Genomic DNA, 18,446 nt, shown 5'->3' on the forward strand with positions numbered 1-18,446 from the left:
TTCTGTACTCATCCTTCTTAATCTCAGTGCTGCTTTTGACACTGTTGACCATGACATCGTGCTTTCTCGCTTTGAGACTGTTTGAAGTTTCTGACACTGCTCTCAAATGGTTCAAGTCTTACGTCACTGATCACTGTCACTTTGTCTCTCTTAATGGGTATAGATCTGAAATTAGTCTTGTTAAGTCCGGTGTTCCTCAGGGCTCAATACTGGGCTGCTTGCTCTTCAGCATTTACATGTTTCCACTTAGTCAGCTTTTATGATCACATGGCGTCAGTTATCATTTCTATGCTGATGATACTCAAATATACATCCATACCAAACCTGACACTGATGTGGCTGTCTCTATTCTATCTAATTGCATCTCTGACATAAAAACTTGGATGCCTCAACATTTCCTTCATCTTATCTGTGACAAGACTGACGTCATCAACTTTGTAAAGCCAATCCTGTAACCCAATCTGTAGATGGTTCTGTATTTGAGCTTCAGTCTAAATTGAAAAACCTTGGGGTGATATTCGATTCTGGCTTAACATTCGAGCCACATGTGCAGCATATTGTCAAAACATCTTTTTTTCACCTCAGAAATATTGCTAGACTATGCCCTATGTTATCACTAACTCTGGCTGTAAAGGTGATCTACTGATCTGACTACTATAATGTAGTCTGTACTGTAATGTACTGCAACTTCAGTATGTCCAAAATTCGGCAGCCAGAATCCTGACCAGGTCCAGTGCAACTGTTCATATTACTCCTATCCTGGAGTCCTTGTACTGGCTTCCCGTCAAATTCCGTGTGGACTTTAAAACCCTTATGCTCACCTATAAGACTCTGCATGGCTTGGCACCTCAGTACCTGTCTGAACTTTTATCGCCCAACTCCTCACCTTGCAACCTTCACTCTTCTAATTCTGGTCTCCTAACTATCCACCAAGCCTGTCTACATTTTATGGATGACAGTGCCTTCTCATGTTATGCCCCCAAGCTCTGGAACTCTCTCCCCAAGAATATCAGAGAGACCTTCCCTAAAATCCTTCAAATCCAGACTCAAAACCTTATTCTTTAGAAGAGCCTTTAATTAACTGGTTCCATTCTTTACCCCTCTGCTCCTACTGTACTTAGCACCACCATCCACACTCTCCTCTGTGTATTGTAAGTGAGTTTTATCTTGCGTATTCTTTTTATTTATTGTTGTTGTCATTCTGTAAAGCGCTTTGAGAAGCCACCTTTAAAGGCGCTACATAGAATAACGTTTATTATAACTATAAGAAAAGAGGGCTCTAAATTTAGTTTTTAAAGCCAATTAATCTGGTATGTAATATTCTTGGGGTAGTGTACATATTCACACAAAATTATTGATATTACTGTAACTATTGAGTTAAGACAGCAGACCCCTGCATTAAAAGAGGTAATGCCGGTTTAACCTGCAAGCACAAAAATGTTGTGTGTGTGATTTATTCTAAAGGAGTATTTTGTAAATAGTTTTTTAATGGATTATTACAAACTTCAAAAGATAAAAATAAATGAAAAGTAATTCATATGTGTAAGACTTCAAATTCAGATTCAGTAAAAAAAATCTTTTCTGAGAGACTGTAATAATGAGTTCTTTGTATATCATTCCAGAAAATGAATTTTATAAGTTAGTTATTAAGGAAGTTTTTAACAATTTTTCCAATATATCTGCATCTATGTGACTTCAACATTGTTGTGACTTCAATATTGTGATTTGAGAGTTATACAAGATAAAAAAACTAACGAGAATTCTAATACTCTTATTAAACAGTGCATACTGTAGTAACCTAAAATAGATCATATTACTTTTCAATTCAATATCTTGAATTGGTGGAGTGGGTAGAAAATATTCACATTGCAGTTAATCTGTGGTCAAGATTTGCAATAAACATGATTTCTAGCCTTTCAAATTGACATTATAAATGCTCGTATTTGTGATATTTCCTTTTACTCTAGAGAAACAATTTCCAGTAATTGCATTCAGTTTGAATGATACAATAAATTCAGGTGCCACCAGTAAAACTGAATTGTGAAAAGTATTTCACTTCTCCCCGAGGAAATGAGGTTATTAAGAAGAAAGAAGCACTCTTTTATCTAGTACACACTGGTGAGTTGGCATAAAGCCAGTTTAGAGGACCTTTCTGCTTTGAAAAGAGAAAAAAAAAATTTCTCTGATGACATTCACTGTAAACTTTCAACAAACATTTTGCTGTACTAATACAAAGAAGTGAATGGCCTAGTTATTATGGCATGTCTGGAGGGAAAATATTGGCTAGCTTGAATTAAAAACATATTGCAGTTTTAATCAAAGTAGGCTATGCCATTTTTCATAAAAAGGTCTAAAAGAATGTAGCTTTCTGAAACAATTATATTTATTCTGAAGAACAACTGTGTTCTGATTAATTGAAAAACAGTGGTTAAAGTGCCACTTATTATATCCATAACACAGAATATACCCTGTGCATGCATGAACTACTGCATTTCTTGTGTTTTATTTTGACTGGGTCTTCTTTTTTAATCTATTTTAATAGAATGCTGGGAATTAATTAACAATAATGAACTAGATCGGCATCTAGTGTTAATAAAGTCACATTGCACTCTTACAGAACTGATTTAAGTGCACAAAAATATTATAATTTCCCAGATATATCAACACGAGGCACTATGTTTGCTGAGCCTGGTAACAGTATTAAAATAAATTCTAGAAATTCACAATAACTTTATAGACATAACTGGTTTTGATTGAAATATAGAGAAATTACTAAGAAAGCATCAAAATAATGAATTGTTCAAATGTGCCTAATGTTGGTGAAACTACAGTGATAATGGGATACTGACATTAGACTGGAAAATGTAGTCTGATGAATTTCTGATTTGCTGCTGTAATCACAATTAAATGTAAAATTTATAGCATTTTTAAATAAAGTACACACCTTAAAAGGGTAATATATTAATTGTTCATCCCTCACATACCTTTACTCAAAAGAACTAAAAAAAATCCAACCATACAACTTTAACATGTTATAATGTGACTATTACTCTATTTTCAACAACAGTCCTAAAGCTGTTTAGTAATTCCTTGTATGTTTTTGGATTGAAGAAATTCTAACAAACCAGTAATTCTGAAAAGCATGCAGATGTCTTTCAATAATTGCATGCTTTCATGTTTAATATACAGTACTTTTTAATTAAAATGAATCATAACTATCCTAATAAATGTCTCAAACCCATCCAGTGTAGTAAAACACATTTTACTTGGATGAGCAAATTACAACATACTGTATTCTAAATGAGCAAAAATCCCTAATAATGATTCTATATATATTATAAAATAATAGTTTAGCAATGCTTAAAATATTACTGATAAATTCAAAGCTATGTTTTAAAGCTTCATTACAGCTATTATTGTATATTTTGTTAGAACAATAAATGTATTCTATTACTCACCCTAATAAATTTATTTCCCTTGAACTGATGATTTTACCTTAAAATAACTTATTGCCTATCCGAGTTCTACACTCATCTGAAGTATTTACTAAACTTTATTTTAAGGTGAATATCAAAAGAGAAAGAGTATGCAAGTCTTACTGTATACCCCTCTGATAACAGTAACTGTAACGAACAGTTCTTTCCGGACCCTATGCGGACGACACAATCCAAAAAAGTGAGGAAGGAAACACTAGGGAAAAGTCATGCAGAAAAAGGGATGAAAACAGGGGGGCGTGTCCAAGCGGTGCTGGTGATCCGGGGAGGTGTGGCCGAGGCGAACAGTCCAGAATAAATCCAAAAGGGGGAATCCAAAAATGAAAGCAGAAAGGTCCAAGGCTGGGAAATCCATTCAAACAGGAGATTAAAATCAGGGGCCGGGTTGGGACCAGCGGGGGGAACAAGGACAGGAGCAGGAAGTTAAAAACATAACGGAATCAGGCGCAACCAGGTCCCGGGCTCGCACGATGTGGGGATCAGATGCAGAGCCACGAGTAAGGTGAGCGCCTGGCTTATAAAGGCGAACTGAACAGGGGAGAAACAAGGAACAAGTGGCAGGAATGATACAAACGAGGAAGGGCTGGAGCGCCCTTAAGAGGAGGGGTTACGATCGTGACAATAACTGTAAGGCTTTTGTGAGAATAACAACAATTCCTATGATTTACCTTCCCTAAATATCACAATTAATAATCTAATTAGTGCTTGTTTATATGTACTTGGCTTGTAACCATCTTACTTCTCACAATTCCAGTTCTTACAGATCTGAGAACCTCTTGGTCGGATGCAGTATGCTACAGTATATACGTACTGTATATGTAAATCTGTCAATATGCAGATAACAGTGGTTGGGTGTTTTCTGGACTCATTTTGTACCAAACAGGAAAATAGATTTAGTGAAGAAAGATAGCAAGGTTTCATTGATATATACATACTGTTTAAACATAGCATATTTAAAGAAGAAGTGTCTTCAGAGAAAATTTATGTAAATGAAATTAAGTTACAAATGTCAGTAAGATCTTTACTAGTAAATAAATATTTTACAAGATTCTAATAATATTTGTGTTCCTGATGGATACACACCATAAAGAATGTTGTATTATATTGTAGGTACTGTGACCTTATATTGGCTAAAGCAGTTAGAAAAGGGATGAAAAATATATATTAGGCAATATTCCTACATGAAATGTACTGTAAGGTCCTGTGTCTATAAATATGTTCAAAAACTCACTATGCTCAAAAGTACGTTCTTGTTCACCATCTTTTAAAGACACTTGAAAATAATGCACAAATGGAATCTGATATTAAAGATGAAAGGAGGTCAAAAGTGATTTTTTTCCAATGCAGTGAGACAAACAGAGAAGTGATACTCAGTGCAGGGTGATTGACAGAAAGGTGATCATAGCAAATTGTGCAGCAAACAGTCAGAAAAAAACGCTTTATTTAAATATTATTCCGGGAAACAATGAGCCCACAAACCATTTGAGGCATTGTTTAATTTAAATGAATCACCCCAATGTACTCTTAGCATGCCCAGTTGAACTAGTTACAAGCTCTGCTGTGTGTTTTATCTAATATTCTCTCTATACATACAAGACGAAACACTCAGTGAGTGGGGCATGGGACATAACTTAGTGCAAATTATCACCACAGATACCAGCCAGCTAACCAGCACTGCACTGGAATCATAAATTAAAAAGTCACTGCAGTCACAAGTGCATGCCTGCTCAATTAATTATGGTTACTCATTCTGCAGGCTCCAGACTGAATTTCCAATACTGTTGCACGTTTTCTATAGGCAACACTCTTTATCAGGCTTCTACAGGGTTTTGACTGTTTAACACCACATGCCAGCACATGGAAACATTTAAACATGGGTTTCCTTTCCTGAAGAGGTACATCTTTGAAAAACAAAATCCAGCTCTATTTTTTGGCAGCCACTCAAAGATTTGTTGAGTCCTAAGTTGAACAAAGTCCTTTCTTGAAGATTTTCTTCATTGCTATCTCACTTTCTGCAGTTCCTCTCTTAGCCAAGAAGGCAGTGGCTGTCCAAGTCTGTGTAACAGTTTGGAGAGTTCAATGTTGTGGTCTTTGTAGTATCTTGACAGGAATGCTCTAGACTGCAAAGAAAGAAAGCATAAGAGCTTTAACGACAAACTTTTCAATGCTTTGTCATGGAAATAGGAAATAAAGAGATTGGCTCACTTTGCTAAGTGATTAAATTGTTAGAAAACTTTCATAGATAAAAATAATAAAAATGTAACATTTCCACACTATGCACACATTTTTGCAAAAACCACAGTGTAGAAAGTCAAAAATGCTTTGCTTGACTTCAGGTTTCTAATGTCTGTTTGTCTAGAATAAACCTGAAGGTAAGGTAATATAAAATGGCCAAGGTGAACTTGAAGGAGCCTGGAATAGCACAGAATAATTGGATTGGAACAAAAGGCCTGTGAAATGCTATGTTGTGGGTGATGTAGTGGTACAGTGGTTTTATTGATGTAAAAGTCACAAATCAATGTTCATTTATACTAAATCCTTGTCAAGAAAGAACAGTTTCTTCATGCAAAAGAGCAGTATTTCCATAACGACTTGCAAAAGTGAGCAAAAGTTCAAGTTTTAGATCTCTGAGGAAGACTAAAACACAACTATTATTATATAATAATCTAGTATTTATCAAGCAAATGTATGATTGTGGGACAAAATGAGATGATTTCACCTGTTACAGAAAAAGCGTGCTGTACATGCTTGGGATCCATAACTGAATCAAATCCCGCCAGGACAGGAGCACTTTGACAGAGGAGTTTGGTGAATTGTAATGTTTCCCACATTCATCTTGTTACCTCAAAAATGAATGAATGACGGTGGTTGAACAATTTAAAGAATAAATCACTAAAGTGAACTGGAAAACGGCACTGGGTGTGGAAGTTTATACACAATTTGGCATTTTAATTTTTTTGTGCCATGTCATAATCCTTGCAGTCATTTCATTGTGTTGTTAATTGTGTAGCACCGATTCTTTTTTTGTGGCGTTAACAAGGAGGCGCAGGACAAAGGAGTTTAATGGTTTCTCTCTCTTCTCACTCGCCGTGATTTACAGCCAGCAACTCATAAAGCACACCAGAACAAGGATGCACATGCACACACTTGCATACTGCACATAACCAACAACAGATGTTGCTGCAGGGTCGCTACAGTTATTTTGTCAATTGTCAGATATTCTCAAATACTCTAATTTTATTTTTGTTTAGTTTGTATTAGTTATTATATACATCGTTAAATAATACCATGGAGTAGTCCACTAATATTTTACTATCTGGAAAAATGTGAGAAAGAGAGATAGGATCCATTGATGTGTTGCAGAAGTGCCAACAGTCCACTTTTAATCAATGCTCATGATTATTGTGCTATAAAATGTTGTTCCCTAATGCACTTCATCTGACTTCATCTTCATGATGTGTTAGATCAACATAGCATTTAACATTCCAAGTAAAACGCAATATAGAAAAATATAGAAAACAAATACTGTCAGTGAATCAGTAGTATCTGAGACATGAAAATTAAGAAACCATTATATTTTTAAGAAACATTTTTTTCAGAACCTGTACTGAGTAAACCAAAGTCCATTCCTAATTAATGTCAGCTCTGAAGTATAGAAGTAATGTCTGCTCCAGATATAGGAGAGTTCACATTATTTCTTGCCAAACCTCAGAAGGCCTATTCTACTGCTATTGCTTGTTTTATTTTTTAACAAGTTGTGGATTTGAGTAGATATCCCTGTAGTGATTCTCTTCTAACCAAGCAGGATTACACATACCCTGCCTATCGGCTGCTGGGCTATCCAGGACATATAAAAACTAAACCTAGTTTTGTTGGTTTGTTGTATCAAGTGGCAGTATGAATCCTATAATCTGTTACAGTATGTTCCAGGAAAACTAATTATACCAATATGGGTTACACACAGCCGCTAAGCATTTTGTTCACTCCACAGTTCAATTAAGGGTCAGTTTTAGTTGGAGCTCTGGAAAAAAAATTGGAGTTCATTGTCTAGCTTAGCCACATATAATTATTTCTTTTAATTTTTCCAATAGTCTTGTGGATCGTTCAGGTGCTCTACGGTGAACCACTTCCTCACTGTCAAGTATGGTGGTGGGAATATTGTGGTTTGTGGGCTGCTTTCCTGCCCCCAGGAACTGGATGGTTTGCAATCCATGAATTCGGCTTTGTATCAGCAAATTCCGAAGGAGAATGTCAGGCTGGATAGCTGAAGCTGAGTTGAAAGTGCACAAGACGACACTACAAGCAGATGTAAAACAGAATGGTAGAAGAAGAAATGTCACATTTTAGACTGGCTAAGTCAAAGTCTGGAACCTTAACCCCATTGAAATGTTGTGGCAGAACTTGAAGCTAGTTGTTCATGCAAGAAGACCCTCAAATTTAAATTTCAGACTTGAAGCAGTTCTTAAGGAAGAACGGTCATAAATATCTAAAAAACAGATGCGAGAGACCGATATACAGTTAAATGAAATGTCCAGTTGTAGCCATTGCAGCCAAGAGAGGAGCCGCTGGTTATAGAACATAAGGCTTCACATATTCACATGAGGCTATTTACAGTTGTATCATTTTGAAAATTAAATAATGCATATCTATCTTTTGTCTTGGTGTTATTTATTTAATCTGATTATCTTAATTTTTTACTAAGGTTCCTGAAGGTCTATGGTTTAGGTCTACCATCTACAAGAATATGGACTAACCTAGGGAATTTAAAAAACATTTTCCTGACCCTGTACACTTTGAGGACTGAAACATTATTTTTTTAGCATTGAAGAAACCAACTATCAATTTCAGAAAAAGAGACTGTGGATTTAAATTGGAGTAAATACATATTTCCTTTAAATACCTGCCAGGCATCTCTGGAATGCATTATCTTTCCAAGAGAATTGGTTGTCCCAGTTTAGATCCATTTCACAGAACAGACTATCCCATAGAGGGTCTTTTGCTGTGTAGAAAACTGCATTACCTAACCAACTGTGTCTTGGCTAGTTTGATTTAAAGTTGGTCCATCTTTGAGGGGACAAGTGAGGGTACCTTTAGACTACCTGAACATTTGGACTCACAGTCGTTGTATAACTGTATGTATAAAGTATAATTTGAATGTAGATAATCATTTGTATTTCTCACAAATTTGTGGTTAGTTTGTAACTACTGTAAATATACCTTTGTCTTTTAAGTCTGTCTCCTGTTAATCATGTTATTATTATACTATGCTTGAAACCAAACGACCATGCTCAGAATCATTTATGATACAGAGGGATGTGCTAATATCCTTTACAAATTTGTGTACTAGACTTGCTTTTAAACATTGGTTTTGCCTTATTTGTTTGATTTAAACTCCATCACTAAAAGCTTTACAATACTGGAATGTGTCATTATGACTTCTCGTTATGACATTCTTCTTAATACTATATAAAAAAGAACAATTTTGAGAAAAGAAACAGTTCTGTTTTTTTGAAAACTGCAGACATTTTGCAGAAATTTTGAGGTGTTCATACAGCATTGAAAAGATGCTCAAAGTGGAAAGGCACTGCATTAAAGAAAACATATTAATTGACTGATAAATATAAATTAATTTATTTTGACACATACACAAGATTGGAACTTGGAACTGTATATCATAGTTGAATATGACTTGTTGCAGTGTGGTCCCTTAACATCAGAGAAAAAGCAAAGGCAAGATAAAAACTATCACTCTTTCTGAGTGATGAAAACAATTTGATTTCAGAAGTGGCAGAAAATATCACAGATAAAGAAAAATGACTTTGGCAGTACAAGCCAGTTGTGAATTAGATGAAATGTTCTTGCTAGATGCAGTATCTGAACATGGCTGAAAGGTTTAATGGAAAGACCTTCAATATCTTTTCCTCCAAAGGCATCTGAAAAATTATTTCAGTAACAACAGTTTTCAATTCAACTTTTCTTGCTCTGCAAGAAAGCTGTAAACTGGACAACATTAATATTACACACATTTGTATAATACCTCCTTTTACATTATTTTTCAGTTATAACTGTACCGGTGAGTTTGCTAACAAACATCATCTTTCCTGTATCTCAAATCTTGTGACAAGGAAAATTAATTTACCTCAGAATCCATGGAAGGATACTTCCTGCCTTTGCTTTTGCCTAGACATTTAGTTTTCCCTCCCTCAAGTAGCTGGCACCAGAATCCTTTCTGGGGATCAAACCTAAAAAACACAAGCCATTTTTATACTGATGGAGTTAAAATGACCACATTTAATTCTTCCAAGAAAACAACTTGAGTAGTCACACTAGATTAGTCAACTTTTGAGATGTTGAAGTTGTTTTGAAGGTCTCACAGCTTATTATTTGAACAAGATTATTCATTCATGTTACTTAACCAATACAATATTAAAACAGACTGTTTTATGTGACAATTTTTTACAATGCCAATACAGACTGTTAAGAACTGGTAGAGTAATCTGACCAACACACAGTTTTTATGTTGGAGCAACAACATAAACTAAAAGGATCTTTCACCAAATATGTTTGTACCGTTGAAGGCTTGTTTACCAAAATGTTAACAATTGTTAAATGAAAACTATTTTGTTTATACTATGTGACCCGCTCAGCTGTTTTTCTGGAAAGCACCTCACTGACTCTTGGGGATGTGTTCATTTTCCTCTTTTTGTATCTAGGGTTAAACACAGAGAGCTCAAGCAAGGCATTTACCTAGTGGCTCCACTAGGGAACTACGTAGGTTAGAAAGCCCTAGGACTGTGGGATTGTTTGTTGTGTTCTCTGAAATTACCCACCAATCAGCAATCTATTGCTGAGACAGACTTGAAACAACAATGATCCAAGAGGTCAGTTGTAGTGGGTTAGAAACAGAAAATCTGTGCAACAGTCCCTAGTCATGTGTTCTGAACTGCTCTATCCATGGAGTGGGAGGTACAATCAGACAAAGACATCTAGGAAAGATGCCCTAAGAAATAACAAAATAGCCTACTAACAGATGTATGGCCAGTACAGGAAGAACAGCTTAGTATTTAAGATGCAGGTCTGGCTATAACCTTTTCTCCAGAAATTAAAAAGCTAGACTTTGTGAGTGAATTCTAGAACTTTCTTTGTTAGAAGAAAATATTCTTTAAGGGCTGCAAAAACTGTGTCTGAGAGGTAAAGATACTAGAAATGAAATGCTGAAGTTTTTATATCTGGGGTTATATTTACCGTATTTAATCTTATTATCCATGAGACAGAGCCTGTACAATGTTCATTTATAATTGTTGTTCAGGAGAGTTTACATACCCGTGAAATATGGCAAGATTCACTGTCACTGATGCAAAGAAAATGCAGTGCTTAATAGTATTGTACACATCAATCAAAAGGCCTATAACATTAATTTACTATCGCATTAACACTTTAACTTACGTCAATGCCTGAGAATAGTTGTAATATGGGGAAACGCCAAGGAACTTCTGGACTTCATCCATTACAGCTGCAGGATCGTTTCTCAACTGCTGTCCATCTATAATAAGGAGCTACAAAAAGAACACAATACAAACTCGTGTAACAACCTATACAACATTTATTACCCAAAATAACCAATTATTCAGGAAAGATTATAACTCAGTATAATCCACTGGGGGTGTTTTTTAAAATCAGCAAACACATTTCACTTAACTGGATTAGGACCCGTTGCTCTACAGGTACATGTATGATGAGATTTCCATAGACAGGAAGTAGCTAAGATTCTAGAAGAAGCAGTATCGTTGGTTAATTTGTTGGCTGATCATGATGATCATTATGATTTAAAAATTTTTTTAGGTTTGTTTTTTTCCTCAATTTCAGTAAAACAATAAATTGGCAGCTCATTTCTAGTATCCCGTAAGGGCCATGGAGGAATTACTCTAGGGTTTCTTTCTAGTTTATTACCACCATTTGGGCAAACCAAATCAAGGTAATTTATTCAACACAGAGAATAGGAAAAACTTTACATAATGTTTCTGAAACAAGCTTCCCATCCAGGAAATTTGGACTCAATATCTGGGCTTCTTCCAGAAATGTCTTAAAAATAAAATTTTATATTTTCTTTGCACCTAAATTTCCAAAATAAATTTCTAGATGAGCCAGATCTCTTTTTATCTCTTTTTAAACATTTTTTGTAACTTTCTTATGTTTCAAATAAATTGAGAAATATAAGGCAGTGGTTCTCAAAGTGTGATCCATGGACCGTGCACCTGATGGTCCGCGGGCTGACCTACAGTAATCATCTTTCTTAAAGCAAGTCTATGCTGTTTAAGTCAGAGTCAAGAATACTGTAGCGTCCGCTATGAAGGGGCTCCCCCTAGGAGCACTGTTAAGAACTGCAAGCTGTAAATACTGGGAGGAGGGACTGTGTTGATTCTAGGTATCGGGGTTTCACCAGCCGTTAAGGGGACCGTGTGTGTCAGTAATGGACTGAGCACCATCCTTGGCTGGCTTGAGGGTCTGCCGAAAGGGCAAACTTTCCATTTATTCTCTTTGGCTGTACCCTTCTGTTGCCTTTGTGTTTTGAAAATGAGACAGTCAGTTTAGTGGCGACGTCCTTGCCACCCTGCAGCAGTGTATTGTCGTTAGTGATGCACAGGTTGGCTTTTTTTTTTACCAGCACCCGCCCGACCCAATTTAAAATGATAAAAGTACTGACCCAAAGCCAGTCCAAACCCTCTCCATTAGAAATTACACTGAACAATATTTGAAAATTAATTTGATGAACATATATTGAAACATCATATCCAGATTCCTTGTTTTAAACAGACTAAAGTAGCCTAGTCTTGTGACAGTCATTTTTGTAAAGTGCTTCACAATCGATGCAGATAACAAAACTTGTGCTCTTTTCTTCTGTTATTCTGAGTAGCTCGCCAAACTTCTCCCACCTGGCTCTTTTGTCCCTCTCTCTTCTTCTTTTTATCACACTGCTCTGGAGTTGTGTCCTGATCTGCTCTAACGAGGTTACCATTATGTTTTTTTCTTTTTAATGCACTGTTGTCTCTTTGCTCTGAAGCATCTATTACCGTTCCCAACAACCTACACTTGTGAGCTTAGATTTTTTACACTTATTGGACTGACAAAGAAAGAAGAGAAATCGGCTGAATGTGGAATAGGGCATGAGACTAAAGTTGTCCAGCTTGGATCCAGATGTCACTTCTCTGATTGCTCAACTAAAGCAGCTCCATTCTTCACATTAACTGTTGAATTAATAAAAACATTTGCAAAATATGCAGCTTTGTTTGTAAAAATATTAGTACTTTTCTTAAAATTTAATTCAATATTAGTTATTTTTAGTACATTAATAGGTGATGAATTTTACAGGGTCAGAAGTGGATGTAGGCATACAGTAGACGGTCCACCGCATCTGTGACTTGGTGTAAGTGGTCCGTGGACCATAGAACTGTGAGAACCACTGATATATGGGAAAAGTCAAAGAAAAATAATTAGACTTCTTTAAAAAACTGTAACAAATTAAACGCTTAATTTAAGATTATACTGCTCATTTGATGGTGTAATTCCTTTTAATAATTAACTAATATAAATTAAAAATTGCAAGGAAATAGATATGATACTCTTAAAATACACCGAATCAACTAAGCTTTGCAGTTGTTCTATATTTATAATAAAAGTGTCATACACTCATCGGATTTGTTATTTCATTTGTCAACAAGTAGCGAGTCACATCCTGACAGCAGACCATCTAATTATTATTAACAGATGCTGCAGTAATTTCTTACCTGACTTGGAGGAAAGTAGGAAAGCCATCTCTCAATATGGACAGCATACCAGCCTGGAACCAAACATCTGTTCTGCAGAGATCTCAGCTCGGGTGGGGCATGGTGTCCTGCTGTAATCACCTCGTAGAAACTGTATTTCAGAGCAGCATGATCCTCATGAGCCCTTTGGTGCTACAGGGAATTTCCACAGAAGTAAAGAATTAATTACAAGTTCTTAAGTGAAAACAAAACAGCTGTTTCTTATGTTCTATTGTTTACATATTAAGGAACAAAACAAATCTCTGTGGGAGGTGCCATTAATGGAAATTTAACAAGTTCGGAAGTAAGGTTAGATCCTAAAGTTTCACGCTTCTCATCGCACACCTCTCTCGCACCCCTCCCGCCACCCCATTAACACCCTTATAAATAAACACAAAATAAATGAATATTTTTTTCATTTTTCTTCGTTGAATGCTTTGTGCATATCTTTAATTCATTCTTTTCCCTGTTTTTGGAGAAATACATTTCATATAGTGTAGAAAAAAGCATTTCCAGTAAAAATCATTTATTCATGCGGCATATAATTGATATTGTCATTAGAAAAATGAGAATTTAGCACTAAGAAGCAACAAAAGCATCAAGATAACAACTCAGATATGTCAATTAAGACAATGCAGTTGCATTCAGGGAATGTAGAAAATTAATTTGAGATTAAACCTCATCTGCCTCATCTGTAAATGGAGGAACTTAACAAGACAGTTTTAGTAAGAGCCTTTCCTTCAGCAGAAAGCTCCTAGGATGTGCAGATGTCTCCTCATCTACATTTATGACACAAGCACACCTACTGATGTCATTGGCCATTTCTCACTATTTAACAACCTCTGAACATTACTGTTACTAGATGATATGAAATTCAAATATGTTTCTTAAAAAGAAATAATAATGTACTTCACTTGAGAGAGAAATAAATGAGAAGATCAATTTAAGTGTTTTGACAACATGGTTCCCAATAATAAATGTCAAAGGTAGAAGTATTTAATGATGAGATCCAACCTGTCCTTTGGTTTATTTCTTTAGTACTATCTTGTAACACATTTAAATATATAAAAAGGCATAGAAGATTCAAAAGATTGTATCTATCATATGCTGTTCTTCTTCAGCATTACAAAAACAGTTCCAAATTTGTTTATACTTATAAATTCATATACACAACACAATCTGCTTTATACCACTGCAGAGGCCTTTGAAAATATCACTACAGCTTTAGTGGGAGAGTTTTTATAAGCTTTTTAACCTTAAAACCTCACTCTGGAAAATAATATTTTCACTTTGCCTAGAGGCTCTCTGGAGACCACAATGTTCAAAGCTCACTCCCAGCTGAGACCAGAGAAGGAGAGTACTTATATTTCTGTCAGACTCCTTGTGATTTCAGAATCTTAAAGACAACTGGATATTACACAAGATAAAATGCGAGTTGAAGGTGAGGTCAGCCGCTCTGCTCTTTTGTTATCCTTTTTCACAAGTGCAACACAAAATATCTATTAAGATGTTTTGAAGAAGAATTTATGTTTTCATTTGGCAATGTAAGTGAGGCAGATACGAGTAACCCCACCTTGCTGTTGTATTGTACCCTTCAATAAACAATGAAGGTAAAAGAACAAGTGAAGGTTTATTCCATGCTGAAAAGAGAAGAAAAGAAATGCAACATTTCGGTTGTGGAGCTTAAGAAGGCTCCACAGCTGAAACGTTGCATTTCTTTTCTTCTCTTTTCAACGGAATAAACCTTTACTTGTTCCTTTGCAGCTTACGCATGCTGACGCAGCTACCTCCTTGAGCTACAATAAAGCGAATAAGTTTACTGATTTTAATTTGTTTATAAATAATAGCTAGAGTATAAAATTATACAGCAACAACACAATTATTTTTTCAGTATACTGTATGTAATTAAGTATCCCCGTTTGTGCTCCAATTAAACAATTTCAAAAACATTTTCTTTGCTTTCCACTAAAGACCTGCCATATCCTGATATAATGCAGATAATAATCACATTCTTGAGAAAAGCTGTTTTCCTTTTCTTGCATTGCACTGTTGAATATATTATAATGAAGCCATGGTTCCAGCCAGAAAATGGAAAAAGGTCAACCAATGATGCCACTACTGGTATTCTGATTTAAATTTTGGGAAATGACAAAGCTTAGAATCAAACCAATTTGCCATCTCAAATAAAATGTTTAGAAACAGCAATGCATTCTCACTGAATATAAGAAAGTTTAATTATTTAGTCTTTATGATGATAGAGTATATGCTTCTTTTTTAAACAAATAATAATCATGCAATAACATATGAAGAAATATAGTTCAGGTGGGTAGCTGCGTCAGCATGCGTAGGCTGCAAAGGAACAAGTAAAGGTTTATTCCATGCTGAAAAGAGAAGAAAGAGAACACAATGTTTCGGCCGTGGAGCCTTCTTCAGGTGTTATACTTCTTCAACTTCTTTCTTCTCTTTTCAGCATGGAATAAACCTATTATTTTTTCCTTGAATAAATATGTTAATATTGATTATTTCCTCCCTCTCTAAACAAATGCCGGGCTCAATTTTGATGACCTGGGTACAAGAAATAGAGTGACATACAATGTGCTGCCCTTGGTTTGGAGGGATCAACTTGACATTAGAGTGATTTGGGGTTTCATATACAGTATATTCTGTATCTAGGGTTGCAGGGCAGTATGATGGCACAGTATTTGGAACTACTGCCTTGCAGCACAGGGACCCTGGGTCCATTTCCTGGGGTGGTATCTGTGTGGAGTTTGCAGGTGTTCACGTGGGTTTCCTCCGGGTGCTCCGGTTTCCTCCTATAGTTCAAAGACATCTAGATAAATGAATTGGCTTTTGGGAAAATTTGCCCTGGTGTGAGTGTGTGCATACAGTTTCTGTGTATGCCTTGCGATGGACTGGTGTCCTGTCCAGGGCAACCCCACCTTACGTCCACTACTTTATGGAATAGGTACCGAGCCAACATGACCCTGAGCTGGATAATAATAATAATTGCTTACACTTATCTAGCGCCATCAGTGGGGAGGAGAGTAGAGTAATGATGCCAATTCACAGATGGGGATTATTAGGAGGTCATGATAGGTAGGGGCCAATGGGAAATTTGGCCAGGAAACGCCCTGGGATTTTTAATGACCACAGAGAGTCAGGACCTCGGTTTTACGTCTCATCTGAAGGACAGCGCCTGTTTACAGTATAGTGTCTCAATAACTATACTGGGGCATTAGGACCCACATGGACCACAGGGTGAGCTCACCCTGATGGCTTCACTAACACTTCTTCCAGTAGCAACCTTAGTTTTTCCCAGGAGGTCTCCCATTCAGGTACTGACCAGGCTCACACCTACTTAACTTCAGAGGGTTGCCAGTTATGAGTTGCAGAGTGATATGGCTGCTGGATAATCTGCTATTGATGTGATGATATAGTGTTAATGCTGAGACGCTATGTTAGAGCATGACTGTAAACTTACACTGCAGAGCAAAGAACAATTTGATTGTCAAGTTTTCATCTTGACAGTCAGATGCCAACATTATTACCCTAACACTTTGCCTGGTGATCAAATCTGACCATGTGTACTGTATAATCCTGACATGCATTTTGCATGTAAAGGATCTACAATATATTGAGCACTTTATGCTATATAAGTCAATACTTGCTTACCTGATACCAAGAGTAGGCTCGATCTGAGGGGTTGATGAGCAGTGTGATGATCTTTGATTTTGGTAAGAGTGCAGCAGCACGCTTGGGTGCTTCTTCTGAAGGAAAGTAATTTGCACTTTTTTCGAAGAGAAAATCTGTTGTCACATTGGAGGGAATGGGAAAAAACTCCATGTACCTATGAGAAGAAGAATATATTTTCTTGAAGTCCTATGTTCATGCTCTGGAAACCACTCTTTTTAGTTTTGCTGAAATTATGCTCTGTCATGATGTGGAACAAAAAGTAAAGTGATAATAAGAAGACAACACAAGATATAATAATTGTGAACAAATAAGTTTTTCATCTATTATATGTAAGGTTATAATGATAATTAATTAATGATAACTAAATTGGACGAATATGTGCATGACAATAGGTTTCTAAGAGACATTCAACAAGGATTTGTAAAGGCAATTTCTTTCTTGACTAAGCTGTTAGATTTGCAGAATGCTTTTAAAAAAGTTCATCCGCTTAATTGCAGGTAGGTGGCATTCAAGTTAATGCATGTGCTTGGATGATGAAGAAGAAAATATAAGTAGTGTAAAACAGGGATTTCTAAAAGGTCCACTGTTCTTTATAATTTAAATTAAGGACCATATAAAATGGCCAAACACCAGGAAGATAATAGTTAATATTGAGAACTGGAGATATAAACAGATATCAAAACCATAAACTATGTATATAAGGTAATAAACCAATGGATTGCAAGAAGTTATGAAAAATATATTGTTTCCTATGCTGTCGTCTTTTTGTCTCTAGATAATGTGGTGAAATAATAAGCAGCACACAAGGATATACAGTTTGAATTGCAGAATGTAAATCAGTGTTAAAATTACAATTATAATCATAATTACAAATTTACAAAATAAAACACAATTAGCATTTTGCAATCAAGTTTTGATTAATTTCTTATTTACAAAAAAGATATGGCAGTTCAGGAGCCAGTAATCACAGAAGGATAACTGGATACATTCTCAGACATAAAGCACTTTCTTTACACTGATATGTTAAAAGAACTGAATCTTTATAGGTTTGGATAGAGGTTTAAAATCCTGTCATTGGACTTCCAAATCTCCAGAACCAATGGTGAAACACAAAACAGGACACATGTAAAAACTATGGAGAAGTGCATTCAGAGCTGAATGCCTTTTGTACACAAAAGATCATAGGAGTGTGGAACAAAATAACTAGCCATGTTATCAAAGCTGACACTTTAAGAAACAGTTGAAGAGATCCTCAGATAACCTAATTTCTTGCAAACAAATGAGCTAACTGAGCCGAAAGCTCTTTTGTTACCTTTTGTATGTTTGTAACTACAAGGAAAAACAGTGTTTAACAAATTGTAAACTAGAAACCTGTTTCAAGAAAGTTACCTGGTCATAAACTTGATTTATAATTAGAGTGTCAAAAAGAATATGACGTGTTTGAAATTTGTGACTT

General features: G+C 35.8%; 1 protein-coding gene across 5 annotated transcripts in view; it reads right to left on the minus strand.

Moving 5' to 3' along the window:
- Positions 1-4,903: 4,903 nt before the first annotated feature.
- The window catches only part of ndst3 (N-deacetylase/N-sulfotransferase (heparan glucosaminyl) 3), a 300,588-nt gene continuing 287,045 nt past the window's right edge, over positions 4,904-18,446 (minus strand). For all 5 annotated transcript variants that reach the window (XM_015344002.2, XM_015344003.2, XM_015344006.2 and 2 more), the window contains 5 exons: positions 16,970-17,144; positions 13,280-13,450; positions 10,941-11,050; positions 9,634-9,736; positions 4,904-5,614 (listed from right to left, as the gene is read on the minus strand). In XM_015344002.2, the coding sequence (XP_015199488.1) occupies positions 5,495-5,614; positions 9,634-9,736; positions 10,941-11,050; positions 13,280-13,450; positions 16,970-17,144 (679 nt within the window). In that variant the 3' untranslated portion in view covers positions 4,904-5,494. The remainder of the gene's footprint in view (positions 5,615-9,633; positions 9,737-10,940; positions 11,051-13,279; positions 13,451-16,969; positions 17,145-18,446) is intronic.

The sequence above is a fragment of the Lepisosteus oculatus genome, chromosome 1, assembly GCF_040954835.1.
Source record: "Lepisosteus oculatus isolate fLepOcu1 chromosome 1, fLepOcu1.hap2, whole genome shotgun sequence".
In the NCBI taxonomy this organism is placed as follows: Eukaryota; Metazoa; Chordata; class Actinopteri; order Semionotiformes; family Lepisosteidae; genus Lepisosteus; species Lepisosteus oculatus.